Source organism: Mustelus asterias, chromosome 19, assembly GCF_964213995.1.
Source record: "Mustelus asterias chromosome 19, sMusAst1.hap1.1, whole genome shotgun sequence".
Lineage (NCBI taxonomy): Eukaryota > Metazoa > Chordata > Chondrichthyes > Carcharhiniformes > Triakidae > Mustelus > Mustelus asterias.
The window spans coordinates 3,347,939-3,365,782 of record NC_135819.1 but is presented as its reverse complement, the minus strand read 5'-3'; the positions used below and the strand labels follow the sequence as shown (position 1 = coordinate 3,365,782).

The 17,844-nt window shown below is 53.2% G+C and overlaps 1 protein-coding gene across 1 annotated transcript in view; it reads right to left on the bottom strand.

Moving 5' to 3' along the window:
* The window catches only part of LOC144507689 (phospholipid phosphatase 3-like), a 102,826-nt gene extending 85,549 nt beyond the window's left edge, over nucleotides 1-17,277 (bottom strand). Inside the window, exon 1 of the mRNA XM_078234880.1 lies at nucleotides 16,475-17,277. Within this exon, the coding sequence (XP_078091006.1) occupies nucleotides 16,475-16,646 (172 nt within the window). The 5' untranslated portion in view covers nucleotides 16,647-17,277. The remainder of the gene's footprint in view (nucleotides 1-16,474) is intronic.
* Between the last annotated feature and the right edge of the window lie 567 nt (nucleotides 17,278-17,844).

The following is a 17,844-nucleotide window of genomic DNA, read 5'->3' as shown; positions in this document are numbered from 1 at the left end:
GACCAAAGGCAGGCAGGAGGGGTTAGTTTAATTTGGCATCATGTTCGGCACATTGTGGGCCGAAGGGCCTGTTCCTGTGCTGTACTGTCCTACGTCTATGGTAATCACCAAAATCTTTGCAAAGACATACAAGTGGGGGATATTTTTCAGCTCTCAGTCATCAAATACAACCTTGTGACCCAGACAGTTTGTTGGAAGTAAGCTTATTAAGCAAGATGAATTGAGAATTAAGATAAATATTGAGCATTCTTCCTGTGCGAGGGGGAGGCAGAGCTTGGAAAAACCCAACCATATCAAATTGCGTAGCCAGTGTCCTTAACCTGACGGTTTGTGGATGTTAACCGGGGCAGATGTTAGATCGCAGACACAGAACGTTCCATTGCAGACGACACGTGGCCCTTGCATTTCCTCTGCAACCTTCTCAGTTCTCAAGAAGCTCCTGGGGGAGTCTACACTTAAAGATGGCTGGCTCCTAATGCCCAGTCGTCAAGTTAACAAGACGGGAGGCTGACCCCAGCTTAAACAGTACTTTCTTAATAAACTGATTTCCATCAGCCTGTCTGAATCAGACGCATTCATTCAACACCCACCCCCCCCTCACTCCTCCCAGTTTCAAACTCAACAACGACTGACATAATCCCGTCCTCCTTGCACACAATGCAAGCTATTCCGCCACCCAAGCTCCGGGCCATGCATAGAATCCCCACAGCGCAGAAGGAGGCCATTCAGCCCATTGAGTCTGCACCCGACCACAATCCCACCCAGGCCCCAAACCCGTAACCCCACATATTTACCCCAGCTAATCCACCCTGACACTAGGGTCAATTTAGCACGGCCAATCCACCCAACCCCCGCACATCTTTCGGACTGTGGGAGGAAACCGGAGCACCCGGAGGAAACCCACACAGACAGTGACCCAAGGCCAGAATTGAACCCGGGTCCCTGGAGCTGTGAGGCAACAGGGCTAACCACTATGCCGCCCTGCCGTTGTGGGCACACGGGATGTGAAGTAATGGTGGTGGTGCTCCGTCAACTGGACTACTTTTCACTGTAGCCCAATACATGTGAAAATAATAAATTTATCCACAGAGCAATGGTGGGCGACATGGTGGCACAGTGGTTAGCACTGCTGCCTCACAGTGCCAGGGACCTGGGTTCAATTCCCGGCTTGGGTCACTGTCTGTGTAGACTCTGCACATTCTCCCCGTGTCTGCGTGGGTTTCCTCCGGGTGCTCCGGTTTCCTCCCACAGTCCGAAAGACGTGCTGGTTAGGGCGCATTGGCCGTGCCAAATTCTCCCTCAGTGTACCCGAACAGGCACCGGAGTGTGGCAACTAGGGGATTTTCACAGTAACTTCATTGCAGTGTTAATGTAAGCCTACTTGTGACACTAATAAATAAAAGGCCATTCAACCCATCACATCTAGGCCAGCTATCCACAGGGCAATCTGATCGGTCCCATTCTGTACATGTAATGGCTGGGGAACTGAGGGAAGGGGAGGGGGTTCCAAATTGTCCTTTGGAGTTGGGCATCTTGGCAGAGAGGGTTCGAGCTTCGATCTGCCTGTAGCTGAAGCATAAACAAGGGCCACTTCCAAGAAGCAGATACTGAAATACTCAATGGTTAGGTGCTGGCCTAATCTGTCTGTAGACTACTCGGGGGCGCATGGGGACCATGTCCATTCTTGCTGCTGTTCGTCACCTGGTATTCATTGCCCCAGGCAGTGAGCATTCCTGGAAAGACTCCTTTAGAAAGAGGAACAAGAATCAAAGCAGGACATGTTAAATCCTGCCTATTCGAAGCACAACCAATAAACTAGCATTTTTTTTTGCAGTGGGAATTTATGGAGTTTTTTGGTGTCTGCATTTTTTACTAGTTAAAAGTCAATGTTCCTGTGGATGCATTTATTCTGACCCTGAGCTAGGGGCTCTGTGCCACTCAGTTACAGTGAGATCACCAACCTTTCCTTAATCCCCATTCTATTCCCTCTAAGTGCTAACATCATACAGTGCAAAATAGATGATGGCCTGGTGGTATTATCACTAATCCAGAAACTCAGCTAAGCAGTTGAGAGTCAACCACATTGCTGCGGCTCTGGAGTCACACGTAGGCCAAACCGGGTAAGGATGGCAGATTTCCTTCCCTAAAGGACATTAGTGAACCAGATGGGTTTTTCCCACAATCGACAATGGTTTCACGATCATCAGTAGATTCTTAATTCCGGATATTTTTTATTGAATTCAAATTCCACCATCTGCCGTGACAGGATTCGAACGCGGGTCTCCAGAACATTAGCTGAGTTTCTGGATTAATCTGAATTCTGGATAATACCACTAGGCCATCACCTTCTCATAAATTTCTAACCACGTACGTCACCTGGTCACCTGGGCGGCACGGTGGCACAGTGGTTAGCACTGCTGCTTCACAGCACCAGGGACCTGGGTTCGATTCATGGCTTGGGTCACTGTCTGTGTGGAATTTGCACATTCTCCCCGTGTCTGCGTGGGTTTCCTCCGGGTGCTCCGGTTTCCTCCCACAGTCCAAAGATGTGCGGGTTAGGTTGATTGGCCATGCTAAAATTGCCCTTAGTGTCCTGGGATGCATAGGTTAGAGGGATTAGTGGGTGGATATGGGGGTAGGGCCTTGGTGGGATTGTGGTCGGTGCAGACTCGATGGGCCGAATGGCCTCTTTCTGTGCTATAGGGTTTCTAAGATCTAGGGTTACGGAGATAGGGTGGGATTGTTGTCAGTGCAGGCTCCTTTTGCACTGTAAGGATTCTACAATTTCCGCTGCAAAGTATGTGTGTGTCACAATACTACTCCACACACTGATATCAACAAATTGCATTTACATAGCACCGTGGCAAACTGTTGAGAGGAGTTTCACAGGAGTGTACTTGTACCCAGGTGGCATCAAGCTCAAGCAGGAGACATCAGGGCAGCTGTACTAAGGAGAAAAGATTCACAAGAGTGGTTCCAGGGATAAGGGATGTCAGCTATGTGATTCGATTGGAGTGTTTGGGGCTAATCCGTTGTGACTGAAGGAAGAGAGGAGATCGGACAGAGGTGTTCAAAATCATGAGGGGTCCAGGACAGAGTAGATAGAATCATCGAGTCCCTAAGTGCAGAAGAAGGCCAATCGGCCCATCAAGTCTGCACCGAACACAGTCTCACCCAGGCCCTATTCCCGTACCCCTACATATTTACCCTGCTAATCCCCCTGACACTAAGGGGAATGGCCAATCAACCTAACCCGCATGTTGTTGGCGTGTGGGAGGAAACCGGAGCACCCGGAGGAAACCCACGCAGACATGGGGAGAACATACAAACTCCACACAGACAGTGACCCGAGGCCGGAATCGAACCCGGGACCCTGGCGCTGTGAGGCAGCAGTGCTAACCACTGTGCCACCGTGCCGCCCATAGGGAGAAACCCTTCCCCCGAAGGGTAGAGAACCAAAGGACATCGACTTGAGGTGACTGGCAAAAGAGTCATGGGGCAACATGAGGAATAAATTATATATTTTTTAAAAACGTGGCGAATGGTTAGGATCTGGAATGCTTTGATCGCAAGTATGATGGAGGCCACTCTCAAGAGAACTAGGTAGTTATCAGAAGAGACAGAAACATTGCAGGAGTACAGGGAAAAAGCATGAGAGCGGGACTGGGTAAGTTGAACTTGCAGAGAGCTAGTGCAGATACAATGGGCCGAATGGTCTCTTCACGTTCTGTAACCATTCCATAAACTTATGATTCTAGGTAAAGCAAAATGATAAAAAAAGATGAAAATGGTGCAAAAATGCAGATATGCAAGACTGATCTTGTTAATGTGACCATAGCAGCGAGCCCACAGCTGCTCAGGTACATGACAGACCTAGCTTCCACTGGTATTTTTAGTCTGATTCATTTCAATAATTCTCAGAATCTGGCATATCGAGCGGAGCATTTCCGAGTGCAATGACTTCGACGAGACCCATGAGGTGGGTCTCTTTGAGTATGAGATCCCTGATTGAGGTTTACCTCATACTCCAAGAGGCCCACCTCACGGGCCTCGTTGAGGTCATTATGACAGCACAAAATAATGGCGGAGTATTCTCCAATGTCGTTCGACCCTGCCAGCCAGAACGAAGAATTTGGCGCCCAGCCAAATCTCCATTCACAGCGGCGGGACTGGAGAATCCCAGCCGCGGGCGAGGTCGGAGAATCCCAGCCAACTGCAGCCCCCATTGTGTCTGCAGATTCCCACCATTAAAAAAACCCCACAATTTTGACTTTGTGACTACATTCATCTGGTGAACTGGTGCGACGACAAATAATCTCTCCCTCATATGTCAACAAAAAGGAGATAGTCATCAACTTCAGGATGGATAGTGGAGGACATGTCCCCATCTTCATCAACGGCGATGGTCGAGAACTTCAAGTTTCTAGGTGTCCAGATCCCCAACAACCTGTCCTGGTCCCTCCACGCTGACGCTATAGTTAAGAAAGCCCTCCAATGCCTTTACTTTCCCAGGAGGCTAAGTAAATTCAGCCCATCTGCTCCAACTCTCAGCAATTTTTACAGATGCATTATAAAAAGTATCCTTTCCGGATGTATCACAGCTTGGTCTGGCTCCTGCTCTGACCATGGCCGCAAGAAACTACAAAGGGTTGTAAACGTAGCCCAATCCATCACGCAAACCAGCCTCCCATCCATTGACTCTGTCTACACTTCCCGCTGCCTCAGCAAAGCAGCCGGCATAATTAAGGACCCCACGCACCCCGGACATTCTCTCTTCCACCTTCTTCCGTCGGGGCAAAAGGTACAAAAGTCTGAGGTCACGTACCGACCGACTCAAGAACAGCTTCTTCCCTGCTGCCGTCAGACTTTTGAATGGACCTGCCACATATTAAGTTGATCTTTCTCTGCACCCTAGCTATGACTGTAACACTATATTCTGCACCCTCTCAATTCCTTCTCCCCGATGTACTCTATGAATGGTATGCTTTGTCTGCATTGCACGTAAGAAACAATACTTTTCACTGTATCCCAATACAGGTGACAATAATAAATCAAATAAACCATCCTGTAATCATTGGAATTCACTGACTGGGTTACAGGCAGAATTCACCAATCTGCTCCATAAAAACTCTTAACAGTTGATGGTTCTTAGTTAAAGAGTAATGAAAGCAATCACTTCTTCCGTACTAATTGCGAGTCGGAACTGAGTTGCTAAGTACTACGCTCCATGATATCCATTGGGATCAAATCCAAATCCCAATTCCATTCCACACATATAAAAATGCCGAAGTTTTAGAGCTTTTGCAATGGATGGAAATTTGGGATTTAAATTCTACAATTTTGCAAGGAAATCCAGCCAGGAAAATTTCTACATGGTTCCACTCCATACGGTGCACAGCAGAATGTTACAATTGGATGCCCAGCTATGTATATGGTAGAATAGTGGTTATGTCAGTAATATGAACGGTCCAGAAAAACAATTTCAAATCCCCTCCACTGCAGCTAGGGAACGTAAATTTAATTCACTAAATCTTTGAGGCGGCACAGTGGTTAGCACTGCTGCCTCCCAGCGCCAGGGACCCCGGTTCGATTCCGGCCTCGTGGCACTGTCTGTGTGTAGTTTGCACGTTCTCCCCGTGTCTGCGTGGGTTTCCTCCGGGTGCTCCGATTTCCTCCCACACTCCAAAGATGTGCTGGTTAGGTGGATTGGCCGTGCTAAATTGGGGGACTAGCTAGGGTAAATACATTGGGATGTGGGGATAGGGCCTGGGTGGATTTGTGGTCAGTGCAGGCTGGATGGGCCGAATGGCCTCCTTCTGCACTGTAGGGATTCTATGAAATGAATCTGGAATTAAAAAGCTAGTCCCAGTAATGATGCCCATAGAATCCACTATTAACAGCTCCTGGCAGGGGTGAAACCATGATCAGGCAGGGGTGCGAGGCTAGCCCATTGCACTAGGGGTGTGCTGACACTGCGATGGTGGCTTGCCCAGGCTAGGGTGGAATAAAGAGTCAAGGGTAGCTGATGAGGTTAAACCAAGGCATTACCTGATGGAATTTTTCAAAACCATCTCAGCCTTTTGGCTGAGGTGAAACGTTAGATCAAGTACGGGAGGGCGTGCAGTGCCTCATCCTGTCAGCTTGGATCTCGTTCGTCCCTCGTGTGGGGACCGTGAATTGGATTCAATTTGAACTGGCATTTTTGAATCATAGAATCTCTACAGTGCAGAAGGAGGTCCATTGAGTCTGTACCGACCACAATCCCACCCAGGCCCTATTCCCGTAACTCCGCACATTTACCCTAGCTAAGCCCCCTGACACTTATGGGCAATTTAGCATGGCCAATCCACCTAACCCGCACTCTTTGGACTGGGGGAGGAAACCGGAGCACTCGGAGAATGTGCAGACTCCACACAGACAGTGACCCAAGCTGGGAATCGAACGCCGGTCCGTGGCACTCTGAGGCAGCAGTGCTAAACACTGTGCCACTGGGATAGGGCCTGGGTGGGATTGTTGTCAGTGCGGGCTTGATGGGCTGAATGGCCTCCTTCTGCACTGTAGGGATTCTGTGATTTTTCCTTGTGCAAGCCCAGAACGCCTGAGACCACCTCAGACTCTTTGAATGCGTGAGTGTAAATAAAGGCCACAATAACACTCTGGAATGAGTGATCCTAACATCAATCGCCTTGATAGGGTAATCTCCAGCTTCAGGTATTATCTGACTGCACAGGTAAAACAAAGCAGTGGCAGAAATTTAAACCCATCTCCACTGGTTCGGGGAGGGCAGAAAAAGGCCCCGACAATTTCCAGTTGGATTAGTTTAGACTCCGAAAATGCATCTGTGGCATCCAATGGAACAATTTTCTCATTCCAAAGGCAGCAGGGTAGGATCTGTGGGAGAATCTGTTTATATAAAAAGAAGCAATCATGTTTATATCACACTTCTGCGCGTCCACGGATGTCTCAAAGCACTTTGCGCCCACTGAAGTACATTTCTGGTGTAGTTGCAAGAAATGCGACAAGCCAATTTTGGGCACAGCAGGCGGCAATGGAGCAATGACCGGGTTCCCTCCGTGATGTTGATTGTGGAATAAATATTGGGGCAAGACACTTGGCATCAACTCCCCTGCCCTTCTTCAAGAATAGTGCCAGGGCATCGTTTACATCTGGGGGCAGCACGGTGGCACAGTGGGTTAGCACTGCTGCCTCACAGCTCCAGGGACCCGGGTTCAATTCCCGGTTTAGGTGACTGTCTGTGCGGAGTCTGCACATTCTCCCCGTGTCTGCATGGGTTTCTTCCGGGTGCTCTGGTTTCCTCCCACAGTCTGAAAGACGTGCTGGTTAGGGTGCATTGGCCGTGCTCAATTCTCCCTCAGTGTAACCCAAACAGGCGCTGGAGTGTGGCGACTAGGGGATTTTCACAGTAACTTCATTGCAGTGTTAATGTAAGCCTATTTGTGACACTAAATGAATAAACTTTAAACAGGAAGACGGGGCCTCAAGTGTTGCAAGGGGGTAGTGCATCCTCGCAGCCCACCACCCCCCGCTCCCCCCCCTCCCACCCCCCCGACAGTGCAGTCCACCCCCAATACTGTATGAGAGCCTCCATTTCCATAGGGGTTGACTTAAGCCCAAAACCTTTCTGTATTCCAACTTTCTCTTAATATTTAACCACACGACGAGACTTGTCTTGTCAATGATAAACACCAGAGGCACCACCAAGGGGGTAACGAAACCTAACATTCTACCATCCACTTCTATTTCACTCACACCTCACTGACTATCCTGCGGTCTTGTGGAGTTCGTGGACTGTGTCTACGTTAAGTGTTTTAACCTGCCCTCCCTTGTTTGTTGTTTGAAAATTCTTTAGTTGCCGTTTTGTTTGCATTTCAGCCCCAGGCTCCTCCTGACCTACGGGTACCCAGTGCGGAGCGGAGAAGGAAGAGGACCTCCTCGTGAACCTGCTCCTGGCCAAACATGCCATCCACAGGTCCAGGCAGCGGGCGACTGAGGTGGCAGTCCAACCCGACTCTCTGCCCCTCTACCATGGCTAGATGTGTGGCTGGGTGTCCCTGGAGAGGGGAGCATGTTGTGCCCAAGGGTGCAGTTGAGGCCTTCCGTGCCCGCTGGGCACCGCAGGAGTGTGCTATTGAGCCCTTTAATCGACCGCTTTAATGTGGCGGAACGGTGGCACAGTGGTTAGCGCTGCTACCTCACGGCACCAGGGTCCCGAGTTCAATTCCAGCCTCTGTGCGGAGTCTGCACATTCTCCCCGTGTCTGCGTGGGTTTCCTCCGGGTGCTCCGGTTTCCTCCCACAGTCCGAAAGACGTGCTGGTTAGGTGCATTGGCCGTGCTAAATTCTCCCTCAGTGTACCCGAACAGGCGACGAGGGGATTTTCACAGTAACTTCATTGCAATGTTAATGTAAGCCTACTTGTGACACTAATAAATAAATAAACTTTTTTTTACTTTAATCACCTTTGGATTTAATGTTTTAAGTTTCATTTATGCTTTGTTTCGGGCAGTTCCCCTTTAAGGGACTGTCCTTCTTTCTTTGTCCTTCAATTTGTTTAATTGTTTTGCCAAACAGAACGAGAGTACGCTGATTGAAGTAAAAGTGAAGGTTATTGCCCACGATGTGAGTATAGCAGTTGATCAAACAGCAAATATTGCTACATAGGAGGGTAGGACCAGGAGGTGAACAGACCATCAAATAAGATCATGGTTAATCTACATTAGCCTGATTCTATTTTTCATTAACACAGAACACCTTGAACTAATTAACCCAGAAACGCTGGAATTAGGCAGCAGATGCATCATTGTCTGTGTGGAGTTTGCACGTTCTCCCCGTGTCTGCGTGAGTTTCCTCCGGGTGCTCCGGTTTCCTCCCACAGTCCAAAGATGTGCAGGTTAGGTGGATTGGCCGTGCTAAAATGCCCCTTAGTCTCAGGGGGACTAGCTAGGGTAAATGCATGGGGTTAAGGGGATAGGGATTGGGTGGGATTGTGGTTGGTGTAGACTCGATGGGCCGAATGGCCTCCTTCTGCACTGCAGGGATTCTATGATTCTAGGCTTACATTAAGACTGCAATGAAGTTACTGTGAAAATCCCTAGTCGCCACACTCCGGCGCCTGTTCGGGTACACCGAGGGAGAATTTAGCATGGCCAATGCACCCTAACACAGCACGTCTTTCGGACTGTGGGAGGAAACCGGAGCACCCGGAGGAAACCCACGCAGACACGGGGAGAATGTGCAGACCCCGCACAGTCAGCGACCCAAGCTGGGAATTGAACCCAGGTCCCTGGAGCTGTGAGGCAGCAGTGCTAACCACTGCGCTACCATGCCACCCAAAAGATGCTCATGGACTTTCTGTGTACTTGCAGTATATTTTTGCTGTTAGTTCAGGGTGCATTTTTCCCTTTTCGCTGTACGACAGTTTCTGCTTCCATTCTCAAATCCCTCCCGGATTGGCAGCAGATATTCCACATCAGGCTTTGGTACGGGGGCTTTAACACCACATGGCTTCAGTGACACAGCTGGCCGGCAGCTGGGCGCTAGTGCAACGCAGAGTTAAATAATAAGGTCCACCTGCAATCCCTTGGCTGCACTGCTGGGGGTGGGGCGGCAGGGTGGTGGGTAGATCCAGGGTCATGGGGTGACAACACCAACAACTTGCATTTACGTAGCACCCTTAAATGTAGCCAACCATCCCAGACTCATGTCGAGTGAGCAAAATTCCACACTAAATTAGCATGGATAAACTGCAAGCTTGGGTCAAAGGAGATAGGTTGAGATTTAGGGAGGGAGTTCTGGCGTTTAAGGCCGATGGTTGATTGGTGAAAATGAGGGATGTGCAATGGAAGGTTTGAATTATGAGAGTCTGGATAGGCTGGGACATTTTTCCCTGGCGCGTAGGAGGATGAGGGGTGACCTTATCGAGGTTTATAAAACGATGAGCGGCAGAGAAAAGGTGAATAGCCAAGATCTTTTCCTCGGGGTAGGGGAGTCCAAAACTGGAGGGCATAGGTTGAAGGTGAGAGGGGAAAGATTTAAAAGTGATCTGAGGGACAACTTTTTCACACAGAGGGTGGTGCGGGTATGGAATGAGGTGCCAGAGGAGGTGGTAGAGGCGGGTACAATTACAACATTTAAAAGACATTTGGACAGGTACATGGATGGGGAAGGTTTAGAGGGATATTGGGCCAAACACAGGCAAAATGGGAGTAGTTCAGTTTAGGAAACCTGGTCGGTATGGACGGGTTGGGCTGAAGGGTCTGTTTCTGGGCTGTATATCTCTCGATGACAGAGCTGGAGGGGCGCAGAGCCCTTGGAGCAGTGTATGGTGAACAATATGGAAATCGTCAAAAAAAGAACATTTTTCGTATTTTTACATGGAATATACAGCATAGAAACTGGTCACTTATCCAACCAGATCACACTGACATCTACAGAATTATAGAATCCTACAGAACAGAAGGAGGCCATTTGGCCCATCAAGCCTGCACCAACCACAATCCCACCTAAGTCCTATCCCCACAACCCCATGCATTTACCCTGTCTAGACCCCCTGACACTAAGGGGCAATTTAGCATGGCCAATCCACCTAACACACGCATCTTTGGAGTGTGGGAGAAAACCGGAGCACCCGGAGGAAACCCACGCAGACACAGGGTGCAAATTTCACACAGACAGTGACCCAAGCCAGGAATTGAACCCGGGTCCCTGGCGCTGTGAGGCAGCAGTGCTAACCACTGTGCCACCATGCTGCCATATGTTCAATTCTAGCCACTTACTCATCAGCACAAACTTCTCCTGCATATATTTCCCCCTCAACTGAAGATTCATTTAATTGATTGAAGTTACATTCCCCGGCTGCTACGATGAGATTTGAAATCTTTTTTCTGGATCATTGGTCTCCCCTCAAACACATAATAACATTTGCCTCAACAGCCCCTGTGTAGCGAGTTCCGCACTACTCTCCGCATCTCCAAAATTTAAGTTTAGTGTCACAAGTAGGTTTACATTAACACTGCAATGAAGTTACTGTGAAAATCCCCCAGTTGCCACACTCCAGTGCCTGTTCGGGTACACTGAGGGAGAATTTAGCATGGTCAATGCACCTAACCTGCACAACTTTGGACAGTAAGGGACAATTTAGCATGGCCAATCCATCTAACCTACACATCTTTGGACACTAAGAGACAATTTAGCATGGCCAATCCATCTAACCTACACATCTTTGAACACTAAGGGGCAATTTAGCATGGCCAATCCATCTAACCTACACATCTTTGGACACTAAGAGACAATTTAGCATGGCCAATCCATCTAACCTACACATCTTTGGACAGTAAGGGGCAATTTAGCACGGCCAATCCATCTAACCTACACATCTTTGGACAGTAAGGGGCAATTTAGCATGGCCAATCCATCTAAACTGCAAATCTTTGGACACTAAGAGGCAATTTAGCACGGCCAATCCACCCTAACCTACATACACATCTTTAGAGTGTGGGAGGAAATCAGAGCACCCGGAGGAAACCCACGCAGACACGGGGAGACCGTACAAACTCCACACAGTCACCCAAGGCTGGAATGGAACCCGAGTCCCTGGCGCTGTGAGGCAGCTGTGCTAACCACTGTGCCACCGTGCGGCCCCTATTTTGATCCCTCGGTAACTACTTTATATCGACAGCCTTTGCCTTGCTTTCTCCTGAAAGTGGAAACGAACTCTGCACGTCCAAAATGTGTCAGAATTTTATAGAGATCATTCCTCAGACACTAAGAGGCCCCGGCCTCTTCACCCCAACCTGATCCCCATACACATCATCCTCACAAAGCTTTCTTGCTCCTTCACCAGCGTCTCTCCACCTAATTTGTGAGTAATCAGTGCTGCCCGCAACCTGCCCAAGTGTAGCCTAACCACGGAGTTTAACACAACTTTTCAATTCAGTCCTTTCGGAAATAAAGCCCTGAGTGCGAGGTATTGCTCTTATATAAAAGGGTCTGAATGAACGACATTACAACTCAGAGATTCGGTATATCCACCAGATTTCTTTGCTTCCCAACACCAATATTCTTATTTTCTCAGTAATCTGTGCCCTCCTCCTAATCTGTAGAAGGGTCACCTCGACTCAGAACATTGACTCGGTTTCTCTCTCCACAGATACTGCCAGACCTGCCGAGCTTATCCAGCATTTTCTGTTTTTTTAAAATCACGTCTCACACTTACGTGGGTCGAAATTTATCGTCCAGTTCTGAAAGTTTCACAGAATCATAGAATCCCTACAGTGCAGAAGGAGGCCATTCGGCCCATCGAGTCTGTACCGACCACAATCCCACCCAGGCCCTATTCCTGTAACCCATGTATTTACCCTGTTAATCCCATGACACTGAGGGGCAATTTAGCATGGCCAATCAACCTAACTCGCACATCTTTGGACACTAAGAGGCAATTTAGCATGGCCAATCCACCTAACCTGCACATCTTTGGACACTAAGGGGCAATTTAGCATAGCCAATCCCCCTAACCTACACATCTTTGGACACTAAGAGGCAATTTAGCATGGTCAATCCACCTAACCTACACATCTTTGGACACTAAGAGGCAATTTAGCATGGCCAATCCACCTAACCTACACATCTTTGGACACTAAGAGGCAATTTAGCATGGCCAATCAACCAAACCTACACATCTATGGAATGAGGGAGGAAACCAGAGATCTCGGAGAAACCTATGCAGACACAGGGAGAACGTGCAAACTCCACACAGTCACCCGAGGCCAGAGTTGAACCCAGGTCTCTGGTCCTGTGAGGCAGCAGTGCTAACCACTGGCACCATTCCAGTTTATTAATTTAATTTGTTGCAATCTGCTTCAGTTATTGGCACTGTTACTGACACAGTACCTTCCACACTGGGGGCTTGGGGTCACCCGATTACTGACACAGTACCTTCCACATTGACAGAGAACTGGGAATGGGAACTGACTGGAGAGTCCTACAGAGAACCAGCATCGACCTAATGGGCTGAATGGCCTCTCCGTGTGCCGCAATGACACTGTGACACATTGATATAGGGCCTAAAGGTGAGAGAGCAGCGAGTGGAGAGGCGAGGCTGGGGGGGGAGAGTGGCGGAGGGAGGGAGGGAGGGAGAGAGAGAGTGGCGGAGGGAGGGAGGGAGAGAGAGAGTGGCGGAGGGAGGGAGGGAGAGAGTGGCGGAGGGAGGGAGGGAGAGAGTGGTGGAGGGAGGGAGGGAAGGAGAGAGTGGCGGAGGGAGGGAGGGAAGGAGAGAGTGGCGGAGGGAGGGAAGGAGGGAGTGGAGGAGGGAAGGAAGGAGTGGCGGAGGGAGGGAGTGGCGGAGGGAGGGAGTGGCGGAGGGAGGGAGAGAGTGGTGGAGGGAGGGAGAGAGTGGCGGAGGGAGGGAGGGAGGGAGAGAGTGGCGGAGGGAGGGAGGGAGAGAGTGGCGGAGGGAGGGAGGGAGGGAGAGAGTGGCGGAGGGAGGGAGGGAGAGAGTGGCGGAGGGAGGGAGGGAGAGAGTGGCGGAGGGAGGGAGGGAGAGAGTGGCGGAGGGAGGGAGGGAGAGTGGCGGAGGGAGGGAGGGAGAGAGTGGCGGAGGGAGGGAGGGAGAGAGTGGCGGAGGGAGGGAGGGAGAGAGTGGCGGAGGGAGGGAGGGAGGGAGGGAGGGAGGGAGGGAGAGAGTGGCGGAGGGAGGGAGGGAGAGAGTGGCGGAGGGAGGGAGTGGTGGAGGGAGGGAGGGAGTGGTGGAGGGAGGGAGGGAGTGGTGGAGGGAGGGAGGGAGGGGTGGAGGGAGGGAGGGAGGGAGGGGTGGAGGGAGGGAGGGAGGGGTGGAGGGAGGGAGGGAGGGGTGGAGGGAGGGAGGGAGGGGTGGAGGGAGGGAGGGAGGGGTGGAGGGAGGGAGGGGTGGAGGGAGGGAGGGAGGGAGGGAGTGGTGGAGGGAGGGAGGGAGTGGTGGAGGGAGGGAGGGAGTGGCGGAGGGAGGGAGGGAGGGAAAGAGTGGCGGAGGGATGGAGGGAGGGAGAGAGTGGCGGAGGGAGAGAGGGAGTGGCGGAGGGAGAGAGGGAGGGAGAGAGTGGCGGAGGGGGAGAGGGAGAGAGTGGCGGAGGGAGAGAGGGAGAGAGTGGCGGAGGGAGGGAGGGAGAGAGTGGCGGAGGGAGGGAGGGAGAGAGTGGCGGAGGGAGGGAGGGAGAGAGTGGCGGAGGGAGGGAGTGGTGGAGGGAGGGAGGGAGGGAGGGGTGGAGGGAGGGAGGGAGGGAGGGGCGGAGGGAGGGGTGGAGGGAGGGAGGGAGGGGGTGAAGGGAGGGAGGGAGGGGTGGAGGGAGGGAGGGAGGGAGGGGCGGAGGGAGGGAGGGAGGGGGCGGAGGGAGGGAGGGAGGGGCGGAGGGGCGGAGGGAGGGAGGGAGGGGCGGAGGGAGGGAGGGAGGGGCGGAGGGAGGGAGGGAGGGGCGGGAGGGAGGGAGGGAGGGGCGGAGGGAGGGAGGGAGGAAGGGAGGGGCGGAGGGAGGGAGGAAGGGGAGGGGCGGGAGGGAGAGGAAGGGAGGGGCGGAGGGAGGGAGGAAGGGAGGGGCGGAGGGAGGGAGGAAGGGAGGGGCGGAGGGAGGGAGGAAGGGAGGGGCGGGGAGGAAGGGAGGGGCGGAGGGAGGGAGGAAGGGAGGGGGCGGAGGGAGGGAGGTAAGGGAGGGGCGGAGGGGAGGGAGGAAGGGAGGGGCGGAGGGAGGGAGGAAGGGAGGGGCGGAGGGAGGGAGGAAGGGAGGGGCGGAGGGAGGGAGGAAGGGAAGGGGCGGAGGGAGGGAGGAAGGGAGGGGCGGAGGGAGGGAGGAAGGGAGGGGCGGAGGGGAGGGAGGAAGGGAGGGGCGGAGGGAGGGAGGAAGGGAGGGGGAGGGAGAGAGTGGCGGAGGGAGGGAGGGGAGAGTGGCAGAGGGGGGGAGGGAGAGAGTGGCGGAGGGGGGAGGGAGGGAGTGGCGGAGGGGGGGAGGGAGGGAGTGGCGGAGGGAGGGAGGGAGGGAGAGAGTGGCGGAGGGAGGGGGAGCGTGGCGGAGGGAGGGAGAGAGTGGCGGGAGTTAGGGAAGGAGGGAGGGGGAGAGTGGTGGAGGGAGGGAGGGAGGGGAGGGAGGGAGGGAGGGGGGGGAGGGAGGGGGGAGGGAGGGGAGGGAGGAGGGAGCGGAGGGGGAGGGAGGGAGGGAGGGAGGGGGAGAGTGGTGGAGGGAGGGAGGGGGAGGGGAGAGCGGCGGAGGGAGGGGGAGAGCGGCGGAGGGAGGGGGAGAGTGGCGGAGGGAGGGAGGGGGAGAGCGGGCGGAGGGAGGGAGGGGGAGAGCGGCGGAGGGAGGGAGGGGGAGTGCGGCGGAGGGAGGGAGGGGGAGAGCGGCGTGGAGGGAGGGGGGCAGTGTGGTGGGGAGAGAGTGGAGGGAGGGAGGGGGGAGAATGGAGGGAGGGAGGGGGAGAATGGAGGGAGGGAGGGGAGAGTGGAGGGAGGGAGGGGGGACAGTGGAGGGAGGGGGAGAGTGGAGGGAGGGGGGGAGTGGAGGGAGAGTGGGGGGAGGGGGTAGGGAGGGGGGAGGGAGGGAGGGAAGAGTGGAGGGAGGGGGAGGGTGGAGGGGAGGGGGGAGGGTGGAGGGAGGGTGGGGGAGGGTGAGGGGAGGGTGGGGGAGGGTGGAGGGAGGGTGGAGGGAGGGGGAGGGGAGGGTGGGGGAGGGTGGGGGAGGGTGGGGGAGGGTGGGGTGGGGGGGGGGGAGGGGGAGGGTGGGGGGAGGGAGGGGGGAGGGGGGAGGGAGGGGGAGGGGTGGAGGGAGGGGGGAGAGAGGAGGGAGGGGGGGGGGTGGGAGGGGGAGGGGAGGGGGGGGGATGGAGGGAGGGGGAGGGAGGGGGGAGTGGAGGGAGGGGGGAGGGGGGGGGAGGGTGGAGGGAGGGGAGGGAGGGGGGAGAGTGGAGGGAGGGGGGAGAGTGGGAGGGGGGAGGGGGAGGGGAGGGGGAGAGGGAGGGGAGGGGAGGGGAGGGGGAGGGGAGAGAGTGGAGGGAGGGGGCAGAGTGGAGGGAGGGAGGGGGGAGGGAGGGGGAGGGAGGGGGAGGGGGGGAGGGGAGGGGAGGGGAGGGAGGGGGGGAGGGGGGGGAGGGGGGGGACAGTGGAGGGAGGGAGGGGGGAGGGGAGGGGGGAGAGTGGAGGAGGCTGGAAGGGGGAGCTTGGATGGATCAAGTGCAATGAGCTGCTAAATCAGGGTAAGGATTGGGAGCGAATCCATTGCTGCCAGGCTGGGCTGCTCTGAGCTCTCTCATTCTGGATATGGGGAAGAATTATCTTTAGCCAATATTATTAAAAGGTACAAACCCCACTCAGTGACTTCCCAGCCTCGATGCACAGAGAAATGCAAAGCTTGGACGTCAATCTCCCTCCCAGAATCTGAGCTCCCCATTTACACTCAGCATGAGCAGAATAGACTTGAGTTCCACTGGAATCTTACCCAGCACAATGCAGATCATGTCCAGAAAGATTAACATCCTCCTGCCTCGGGGGGTTCCGCGTTCTCTGGGACCCGGGACCTCGGGTTCCGAATCACAGGCATCCTCACTGTCCGGGATCCTCACGATGGCTACAGTGGGAGTATAACTCCCGTCCTCTTTACATTTGGACATGGTTTGTGGGGGGTGGTGTTCTGTGGCTTGCCTGTGTCTCTTCCCTTCTCACAGGCTCCGGATTCCCCCTTGTCAACCCCTCAGCAAGTTATCTCCACTCCGGATCCCCGTTATTCCAAAAAAAAAAATCCTTCCAACAAAAGTTACTGTTGCTGCTCCAACTTCTGAAAACTTTCCAAGAATTCCAGGATTCCTCCCTCTTCCAAAACAAAAAAGGACTCCCGATTGATTCTTGAGTTACTTTCCTTTTAAAAGATTTGCTTTAAGAAACCACAAAAAGTTGCCAAGAAACAAAACTTTGTAACAATCAAAAGAAGATAAAAGTTTGGGAGAAAGTTTCAAAAACCAGGAAACAACAAATAGAAAAGTTTCCGAACTCAGTGCAACTCCTGGTTTAACTCTGCACACAGTTTCCCTGTCCCTGTGTGTATGCTGCGTCTCTCTCTCTCTCTCTGTCCTGTGGTCAGCGATCACCACATTACCTGGTAAGCGAAAGGCGGAATCTTCCTGTACCAACTCCAGACCCCTGGGGGACAGCCTACTGATTGACAGCTCGGTACAAATTTCACTGGCTTTGGAAGAGAGAGAGAGAGGGAAAACAACTTGACTTCGACTCAAACTCCAACAGAAGGAAGTAAGCACGCCAAAAGTACAGGATTGGCTAATATCCACTCCAGCATTTTAATGGAAATTCTCTAATCCTGGAGAGACTGTGGCAGCAGCATTGGGGGAAGGAGGGTTGTTGAGTGGATTTACTGGGTGCCACAAGTAAGGCTTACATTAACACTGCGATGAAGTTACTGTGAAAAGCCCCCAGTCGCCATGCTCCAGCGCCTGTTCGGGAGAATTTAGCACGGGCAACGCACCCTAACCAGCACGTCTTTCGGAGGAAACCGGAGCCCCCGGAGGAAACCCACGCAGACGCAGGGAGAACGTGCAGACTTGGCACAGGTGGTGAGCCAAGCCGGGAATCGAACCCGGGTCCCCGGCGCTGTGAGGCAGCAGTGCTAACCACCGTGTCACCGTGCCACCCTGAACCCCAATTCTACAAGCCTCGGAATATCCAATATTTGTCCCCCCCCCCCGCCCCACCTCTGTTCATATTCATGCGATGTGGGTCATTGGCTGTGCCAACATTTGTTGCCCATCCCTAACTCCCCCCTTGAGCTGGGGCATTTCAGAGGGCATTTAAGGGTGG